General features: G+C 35.6%; 1 protein-coding gene and 1 long non-coding RNA gene across 4 annotated transcripts; both read right to left on the reverse strand.

The window, feature by feature from the left end:
* Nucleotides 1–88: 88 nt before the first annotated feature.
* LOC127946411 (uncharacterized) lies at nucleotides 89–421 on the reverse strand. The gene is made up of 2 exons (XR_008151086.1): nucleotides 278–421; nucleotides 89–228 (listed from the first exon to the last, which is right to left on the reverse strand). It is a non-coding gene; the product is annotated as an uncharacterized LOC127946411 (long non-coding RNA).
* Nucleotides 422–1659: 1238 nt separating this feature from the next.
* LOC127946410 (choline-phosphate cytidylyltransferase B-like) lies at nucleotides 1660–8725 on the reverse strand. 3 transcript variants are annotated; one of them, XM_052542965.1, is made up of 8 exons: nucleotides 8462–8725; nucleotides 6424–6523; nucleotides 5622–5738; nucleotides 5359–5510; nucleotides 5203–5281; nucleotides 4981–5123; nucleotides 3960–4148; nucleotides 1660–3826 (listed from the first exon to the last, which is right to left on the reverse strand). In XM_052542965.1, exons 1-8 carry the CDS (start codon nucleotides 8498–8500, stop codon nucleotides 3617–3619), a joined length of 1029 nt encoding a protein of 342 aa, XP_052398925.1. In that variant the 5' UTR covers nucleotides 8501–8725; the 3' UTR covers nucleotides 1660–3616. The 3 variants fall into 3 exon arrangements, with proteins under 3 accessions (XP_052398925.1, XP_052398926.1, XP_052398924.1); XM_052542966.1 differs by having other exon boundaries at nucleotides 1660–3829; nucleotides 4981–5096; nucleotides 8462–8724; XM_052542964.1 differs by having other exon boundaries at nucleotides 1660–3829; nucleotides 8462–8722.
* Nucleotides 8726–10016: the final 1291 nt, after the last annotated feature.

A 10016-nucleotide genomic window follows, 5' to 3' on the forward strand; every position in this document is an offset into this window, starting at 1 on the left:
TGCACCCAAATGTTTTTGGGGAGCAGATGAGTATGCTCATAAAGTAATATTCCCAAGCATGGTGAAATGCACTTTTAAACAAATCAAGTGTTGTTTCCAATATTTATTTATTTATTTGACACCCGTGTTTTCTCCCAAGTTGTGCATTTGTGTAGGGCTGTGCTGATTCTGAGCTGTAGTACATTACCTAGATATAAACTCATAGAAGCAGCTTAATGGATTGGTTAACTTTTGAATCAAAGTTTAAGCTTAAGATAGATTTTTATTATACCACTACTTCTCAAACATTCCTTTTGATGGAATTAATGTTTTCCAGAGGACCTCGTCTTATAAAATTCCTATCACAGATACGTTTTGGGACTCTTTGAGTGCAGTGATTCTGTAAAGGGGTCTATGAAGAGGAAATCCAGGACAGTTTGTGTGGTTTACAGGAACCAATGCTCAACAACAAGCTTGACTCCGGCCAGAAGAGTTTGTTGAGTGTCCTATTTCAAATATATACTGTCATTTATTCCTCAGTGATTCTTTTGCACGCACAAGTATATTTAGGTGAACCTGAATGATATTTCTATAGGTGAGTTTTGCCTATTATTTGAATTTTTGCCTTTTGAAACTCCATAAGAGGAACATTTGTTAGTCTTCGTTTTTACTGCAACACTCCAGGGTGAATCTCACGAAACCTGTCAAGAACATGTCTAAATCAGATTTCATCCTGAAATATAAAGAAAAAAATATTATGGTGCATGAGAAAAATTAAACCTATTTTTTAGAAAGAGATTTTACAGTGTTGTAAATTGAGAAATGAAATGAACTGAATTCTCATAATGTCAGTGAAAAAAATCTTAATGGTGCAACAATTGATTTCATTATTCTTTATGTAAAATGTATATAATTGAATATATTTTGATGTTAATGAGATTCATCCATCGGAACTCTGCAGGCATGCTGTTGTTTAATAGAGTGTGATTGTATATTTATCAGCTGATGTTCTGATTCTGTTCCATGTGTCAGAATCTCTCCATAGAAAACATTCAAAAAATGTCTTTTGAGTGTGTTTTGATGACACCTTAGTTTTTCATGTTATTAGAGTTTAGATTTCAGTATTTATTTTAAAATATTTGTTATACGGTTTATTAGTTTTTATGTTCAAAAAAGTCAGTGAAGAATGCACTTTGATGCCTTTAACTCCAAGCATTCAGAGGAGCGGAATGAAGTATGCAAGCATTTTCCTGTGAAAACAAGCCTTCACAACCGTTTCTGTCATTGTCATGTTCACATAGTCATAGTCATTTTTGCATGCATACAGAGTGTTAACACATTAGGAAAATCTGTTTACCTACAATTAAATCTCTTACCTAATATTTTAGTGTTTTCATGCAACCATCTTGTATCTGCAAAATGGGCATTTCTGTGGGACTATTAGTGTTTTGGACTTTTTCTTTTTGTTACAAGTTAAACAGTACTGCTTGCAGATAGATGCTGTTCCAAACATACAAAATGTGTTAGATGATGCTGACGCATACATCATCATGATGTGGATATTGATGTATTGACATTCCATCTGAAGTACCTATAAAAGAAGAACAATAAAGAGATCTTCCAGTAATACCATCAGTACGTGTTCATGAATTTGTATTTGAATCTTGGAGCTGACAACTGTTCTGTTACTCAGTTTTTTATTTACATTTTAAGCCATTTTTAATGTAAAAGAAAACAATTTACAAACAAAAAGACAATTTTTACAGAGCGCAGGTTATATAAATTAAAGTGGCTCTGGCATACCTAGACAATACAGAAGGGCATTCTCCATGATGTAGGGCTTGTAGATAGACGAGCACAGATTTTAAGGAATAGTTCACTCCAAAATGAAACTTTGCTGAGCCTGTACTCACCCCTAGAGCATCTACGATGTAAGTGAGTTTGTTTTTCATTGCAACAGTTTTAGAAAAATTTAGCAATACATAATTTGCTCACCAATGAGTCCTCTGCAGTGAATGGGTGCCGTCAGAATTATAGTCCAAACAACTGATAAAAACATCACAAGTTCATTCCATCAATAACTCCCTTGTGAAGCAAAAAGCTACGTGTTTGTCTCATCTGAATCGGGAGAGAAATATGTTGAGCAAACACAGTCCAAAACTTTAGAATTACAATGGACTATAGACTATAGATAGTAGCTTAACCTTAAGTAATGGTTTAAAGTTTAAATGCCTTGATATTGGATTTGTTTCTTACAAACACTTAGCTTTGCACTTCTCACAGTGTTAATCGATGAACTGCATCAATTTTTTCAGCTGTTTGGACTCTCATTCTGGTGGCACCCATCCACTGCAGAGGATCCATTGCTAAGGAAGTGATGTAATACTACATTTCTTGAAATCTGAAGAAACAAACTCACCTGCATACTGAATGGTCTAAGGGTGATTACATTTTTTATAGCAAATTTTCAATTCTGAATGATTTCGAGGTTAAGGCTGCAGTAACACACAGGTTAATGAGAACTAAACGCATGCACAGACAGCTCAGTGAATGTTAGCATTAGCTCCTCATGTGTGCGCTGACACACATTCATGAGGTGGATCAGACATCATAAACATACAGTATATTACAATAGGACAGTCCCAATGTTCCATTCAGACCTGAGCAGTGGACGTCAGAATCAGTCCACTTCCTCTTAAACATCAGGGGAAATTCACTACCACTTTTGTTCACAATATTTCAGTGTGTCTATTTCACTAACCACACTTCTTTGGCCACTTGGTGTCATTAAACTAATTTGTGGGTATACACCAATATTAAAAGAACCCGATAATAATTTATCTTGTTATGGCTGTTAACCGATAAACCACAACATTTTAGTGAATGTACGGTGTGAAAAAAAGATAATTCTTTTGATTTGGTAATTATCAAATTTTGTAAAAACAGTGTTATTAAATTATCAGTGGGTTTAAAGATGAATTTGAAAGCAACTCTAGCGGTTAATAAACAGAACTACACGTATCCCGCGGAAGAACATTCCAACCGGATCTACTTCTCCAAGTTTATGTCTATGGCGATTCACGGAGGTATGTGTTACTCCGCAACGGTGACGACCTGAACAGGCTACAACAGTCCAAACATTTTTATTATAAATGTACCATAGTGTTCTGGGATAAGACAAAAAGGCAGTTTGGTATATGAGTTTATGATGTACTCGCTCATTATATACATTTTGAGTGTTGCTTTAAGTGAATGTTGGGTGATTTAAAAAAATACGGGAAACCAAACAACTGAACAAGCATGAACAATTAAATATAACAACCAATAGCCGTTATAATACTGATATTGCTTATTCCTGTTGATGTTCATATTTTTTTAACAATTTGGGTGCTATAACAACAAATAGTGTATGCAAAGAACAGTCACTAATAGTGGCTTCAGTTAATTCAGTGAATTTGTTAAATCTTCTCTCAGGATCTGTTCAGGGCTGCAATGGCTTTCAAATATTTGTTGGAATACCAGCATAACTAAACAGGACTTCAACAACCCTGTGCTGTGTACAGTACTTCAAATTTTCCCATGAGGGTAGCTGTTTGTGAGTAAAGTTCAGTCTATTGTGTGTGTGATGGTTTATTCCTCACTTCTCGTCCTCGTCACCCTCGCTCATGCTGCTGATGGAGGCGGAGGCGCCCTTCGGGGACGTGGGCGGAGAGGTCCTGGGCATGGCCCAGCGGGATGGAGGTGACGGAGAGCGTGATGGGGAAAAGTCCCTCGGTGGGCTGCTGCTGGGCGAGCAGCGTGGAGAGAGCGCCTGGATCATACGCCCACTACGTTCCTGAATCATTTGCTTCTAGAAAAAAGGAAGAAGTCATATTCAAAGATTCGAAAACAAACAAAAAACGACATCTTTTCTTTTGTTTCATGTTTTTTCTTTTGTATTATTATATAGGTGCATATACTCTACATATACCCTTGCTTACCCAAGTCCCATCTGGGCCAAAGAGCTCCAGGAAGTTCCCAATGAACTCTCGTGATTTCTCCTCCCACTTCTGGATAAGATCATGGCTCTTCTCTTCCACTCTATACACAAAGTGCTTGGACTTCTCCTCGACCGTCCGCACCTTCTCTTTCATCCTGTCCACCTGATTCTGCAGACGGTACTTCTTTTCCTGTCCAAAAAAAGAGTGAGTTCAGCAAGCATTTTTTTTTATGTCAGTGTTAAATGTTATACAAAACATTTTATATTTTATATAACATTTATATATTATATTACTTTTTTTTTCTTTCTCGAAACTACATTTAAAATTACGCTACAGTGACTTAAATACATCACTTCTATGATAAATAATAATATCTTTTTTTTTTTTGTTGTTGTAAAATGTCATGTGATGTGAGCCCCAAAAAAGTTAATAATAAGTGATGATATTTAAAAAAACTAAAATTCATAAAATATTTATTATAAATTTCATATATAATATCTATATATATTTTTCTGAATAATGGTTAAGGAAAATATGTTATATCAATTTGTGGTATTTTAGTATAATTTATTTTCTTATTGTTTTTGTTAATATTTTGAATTAGATTTTTTTTCTCGGTTTTAAAGTTTTTTGTGTTTTTATATTTTCTTCTTTTTTTAAATTTGTCTAAACATTTTTTATTTTTAGTAAACTTTTAGTAAGTTATTTGACAAATAGCTAAAATAAGTTAAAAAAATATGTTTCTTTAATGTAATTTCAGTTCATGTTTATTTTATTTCAAGTAATACTATTTTATGGTTATAGTTTTAGTTCTAGTGATAACAACCCTTTGTTAAAATAAAAATAAACTAACATTTAAGTACATTTATGTTATATCATGTCTCCACATCAGAAATATCAGATCCAACTCCAGACACCGGATCTTGTCAGAAAATATCCATTTATCTAGTAACAGAACAACTAGTCAGCAAAATTGAAGCAAAACACACAGTTGGCATTTGAGTTAAGATCATTAACGTACTTTAATATAACTGACGTTCAGTTCTTTAGCGGTGTAGCCCCTCTGTAAGTTACGTCTAGCGTACACGTCATAGTCTCTCACTATCCGGGTGATCAGGTCGGACGTTGAGATCCCTTCTGTCCTTTTGGTGGGCACAAACATACCTGAGACACTCACACATGTTAGATCTGGTGTGAAACACAAACACACACATGCTCTTAAGAGAAGGCCACTTTTCTTTACCTGCCTCCTTAATATGCTGGTACACATCCTCAGATCCAGCAGAGGAGTATGGGATGTCGTCATGCGCCACAAAGTCAATCTAGAGAACACCAACCAGAGGGTTAACTGCGGGGAAGTATGTGTACGGTATTGTGCTGATGTGAACAAATTACTGACCTTGTGTTTTTCTAAAAACTCTTGGGTCAGAGTCCAGGGCGCATCGCGCAAAACCTCATCAACGTAGCGGCAGTGTCTCAATGCCTCGTACCGCTCGTCTTCTGTCATCACGGTGAAGCCCTTGTACTTGTGAGTGAGTTCATCACTACATACTTAACGCCCAAACATAGATCATTCATCAGTTTAGGACCAAAGAGTTCATAATTCAACAACATCTACAGAATATCGATAAGTCTGGATCAGGAAATGTAACGTGTCTATACCTCCAACTATAAGGTAGGCGTTAGGGAACAGATTCTTAGCCTGCATCAGGGCGCGAGCGTGACCGGAATGAAAAAGATCGAAGATGCCATCTGCATAGATTCGCACCGGCCGGTCCACTGAAAAAGGAAAATTCATGACACTTTTAGAAATCATTGACAAATCTAATGAAGCTTTCTGAAAACACACACACAAAATCTGTTATTTTATATTCATTTTTGGCATCTTTGCTTTTATTTAGACAGGAAGCAAAGTGGGAGGAAGGGATTAGGAAAGGGTCCACGAGAAGGGACTCGGGATGCCAAAAACACAATGGTCAGCGGGCCGCCCATGAGGCTATTGGCACCGACAATATTATTATTATTTTTTTTAAGAAATGAATCCTTTTTTAAGCAGACATGCATGAAACTAATCGAAATTGACAGTAAAATAATTTATAATGTTATAAAAGATGTATATTTCAAATAACTGTTCTTTTGATGTTTAATTAAAAAAGGGTTTCACAAAAAAATTAAGCAGCAGTAAATCTACTACTACAGACCTCTGACTCAAAGTCTTGCTTGTCTATGGATTGTGTCAATAATTATACAGCACAATTTTGTCTTAATATATTGGGCAAAATATTATACTTGCATAACAAAAAGTATTATTTTCTGTTTTTTATTTATTTTATTTCTTACGGACTTGAATGGTTGGGTGTGTGTGTTTGAGTGTGTGTGTGTGTCCGGTTAGATTCAGTCCTGTTTATTTTATTGTGATTACATTAGTAATCAAGATTTTGAGACGGAGAAAATACCGACTAACCAGGCGTTCCAAGTCGAGCTTGCTCTACAGTCAGCTTCTCATGTGGAGCCCGACACTCGCAGCTCGTCTCCGGGGTAAATATGGCAGGTTCTATGAGAGTCTGCAGAGAACATTTAAGAATACATTTACTTGAGAGAAATTATGAGAAATAAATAAGACATTGCAGCTTTTCAAATAAAATGTAGTTTAAACATGCCTAGATCCTGCTGACATGACATCCTATATATACAAATATTCTTTGTAAAAATAGAGGTTATCATAGGACTTGATTTCAAGGCAATCAGTGTAAGAGCTTCTTTACAGCGGATATTGATTTGTCCAGTAGAGGGTTCTCTAATGTCACTGACTTAAGACAAATCATTCATCCACAGCAGCACAGGAGGGGAGATAGATACAGATGTACATAACATGGATATTTCAATGTATTCAAACCTCCTCGTGGGTTATAGCACAACAGACAGGCCTGCCGACACTGTGACAACACGTGATTCTGAATTAGCATTTCAATGTGTGGCAGGATAACCGGGATATTTTATTGTTTGCGCATTTCACAGTCAGTTTATAATTAAAAGTCTACTCAAATCCTAAACGGAGGAGAATGGGGTTATCAAAGAACTTAATATAGAAAGAATATTTCAAATGGGAAATATTTATTATCTAGTCAAAAACATTGTTCAAGTCTGTATATATTTTAGTACAACAGCTGATTCAAGTGCATATTTAAAATCTGCTAAATTCATAGAACAACCAAAATAGAAAAGGTACAAAAATAGCAAACACGGCGATATCAGACCATTGAATTATGGTTTTATTGTGCCCAACAGATACATTTGAAAACTTTATTCTTATTTAAAGAGTTTCTTCTTCACATTGTTCACTTTCAAACGGATATTATATTATGGATTTTGGCTTAATTTAAAGAGGAAATTAATTAATGAAACAACAAAAATGAAAAACGGTAACGATATCAGACAGATAAAAACATGCTTTTATTGTGTCATTTACATATACTTAAATGAATAAAATCTTCCTTAACACACAAAAATATATATTTTTGAATAATGTTGGCAAACAACAGTTGATGGCAGCCATCGACTTCCATAGTACATTTATTTCTCTCCCTACTATAGAAGTCAATTGCTGCCTGCAACTGTTTGATTACCAACATTCATCAAAATATCTTCTTTTGTGTTCAACAGAAGAAAGAAATTCATAAAGGTTTGGAACGACTTGAGGGCGACAACATTTAAATTTTTCTGGGAGAACTGTCCCTTTAAAACCTTACAGTTGCTTAAATCATCCTTGTAGCATCTTCCTAGTGTGACAGCTATTGTAGCCATGATCTATTTTAGTAAACATGTGGGCAGAAGCCACTAGATGTGTTGAAATGAATTCTGGGCAAACACATTACAGAAATGTTACAGATATAATTTCTGTGTTAACATTCCAGTGACCTTTGAGACATTAGTGACCATCTGGCTGTTCAGGAAATGCCCAGTTAGAGTGTCTTCCTGCTGTTCAACAGGAAACAGACCCAGCTGGTACATATTCATTTACTTATCCAATGCAATGTAGGTGTGATTTCTCATTACTCATTGGAGGAAAAATCTCCATGGAGCAATGCATGATTCATTCCCATAGCAACGGAGGCAGTGTTTTGAAGGATGCTGAAGACCTTTCCCAGAATTCAGTACAAGGTGAGGAGGAGGAGCAACATCATAGAAGGGCAACCTGCTGATAAATGCAATCTGGATGGTGTCTGTAACATTAGCTCGGCACCATCCCACCAAAGCGCTGGCTCTCGCACTTAAAAACAACATCTGGCAGACCCAGAGGATTAAAAGCAGCATTATAACATGCAGATAGTCAGTGCTAAACAGCTCACTTTAACTGCAGTTTCACAAGCTCAACATCACTCGGACAGAAGCACAAAAAGACAAAAACAGATGAACACAGACTGAAAACAAAGAGAAAGTCACCCAACCTCTCCTCAGTGTTTCACAGATTACCCTTGACAACGACAAAACATGTATCTCACCGTTCGTGGCAGTGGACAGGTATGTTCCAGCTCCTCCATGACCGAAAAGGTTGTGACTCCACCTGTACCTGACTCAGCATCAGCCTGGAGATGCTTTTCTAGCCGTTAGCTGAGCCGCTGTCAGGGATGCTCTACTCCAGCCGGGGTCTAGATCCCGCCCATGTACGCGCTCTTCTCTTCCTCTCCTGGCAGGATCCGCCCCTCCTCAGCTCCCATCACGGTGAAGCCGCTTATAGAAAGAGTCGTTGATGAGGCCAATGGCAAGTCTGGGGAGGACCAATCAGCAAACATGCTCTCCTATCTCATTTACATATCAGAGTGTGATTGGCTGAGCAGGCTATAGCACCATTACTGTGAACCCCGCTGCTAAGCAGCTCTGATTCTTCTTTATCCTCCTTCATCATTGTGGTGCATCACAAAGGCTTGCTGAAAGAGACAACAATACCGTTTTTACATTTGGACCGTAACAAATTTAAAACTATCCTTGTTTTTTTTTTTTTTTTTTTTTTTTAACCCTTTTTTGTTTACCTTACTATGGTTTTGTTTTGAGACTCACTATGCCTCTGCAAATAGTGGATAGAGAAGTCACTTTTCAAATAACCAGGTTGCACATTAAAAAAGAGGTTTTTATTTAATGTGATATCTGATATACTGAACTGCTAAAAATTAAGTTTCAAACCAATTTCAACCATAGGTTGAAACATTTTAAACAATACAAAACAAGGACCTTAGCTAATATGTATGATATATATACATTTGTTAATATTTTTATAAGTTTGCATACACAAAAGAGAAAAAAGGAAAAATATAGATACATATGTATGTATATGAATACCACATTACAAATATATATTTAAAATAATTAAATATATCTATGATAATACAATTACTATTCATGAGTTGAATTTGATAAGTTTAGGGAAGATCACAATTTTATATGCTGGTTTGCAATTGTTATTATTTATTTTATTTTTTTCAAAAAGGATTTCAAAATTTTTAATTTATATATGGTTTTGCATTTTTAGGGAGGGGTGTTAGGGGAGGGAGGAATGCTGAAAAACGGTTCTTATTTTTATATGCACATTTAATTTAATTTACAATATATTATAAACAATTTCTTATTAATATACTACTTTATAATATAAAATAAATCTAAATACATCTTTGATAATATAATTAATGTTAAATAATTGAACTTCAATTACGTCCTCTGATAATGCTTTCTAGAGTTCTGTGCTGCTTATATTATATTACACTACATTTATGTACATTATATATTTATGCACATTATTTTCGGTTTCGAAAACATTTTGAGAGCAGTTCAGTTGTTATCCCTTTGGGGGCGCCATTGTCTCAATTTTAGTCAGTGCGTTTGAACACGGCACCAAGTGGTTATTTAACAAAGTTACAAGACGCTACTGAATTAAATAAGGGTTGTAAATTAGATAAAACATTTAGAAACATGTTAGAATGATCTGCGATATTTCTTAATATTTTCCCATACAACTTTTATCCATTTACTCCCACTGGCTAACAAAGTTAACAAAAAGAACCA

The sequence above is a fragment of the Carassius gibelio genome, chromosome A24, assembly GCF_023724105.1.
Source record: "Carassius gibelio isolate Cgi1373 ecotype wild population from Czech Republic chromosome A24, carGib1.2-hapl.c, whole genome shotgun sequence".
NCBI classification, from domain to species: Eukaryota; Metazoa; Chordata; class Actinopteri; order Cypriniformes; family Cyprinidae; genus Carassius; species Carassius gibelio.

Bases quoted from the DNA above. Each gene is read 5' to 3' on its own strand.
- LOC127946410 (XM_052542964.1), bottom strand. From the start codon at position 8,500: ATGGAGGAGCTGGAACATACCTGTCCACTGCCACGAACG. The intron at 6,524-8,461 runs GTGAGATACATG...TGTTCTCTGCAG, and splicing joins CCTGTCCACTGCCACGAACG to ACTCTCATAGAACCTGCCAT. The intron at 3,830-3,959 runs GTAAGCAAGGGT...CCTTTTTTCTAG, and splicing joins TTGGCCCAGATGGGACTTGG to AAGCAAATGATTCAGGAACG.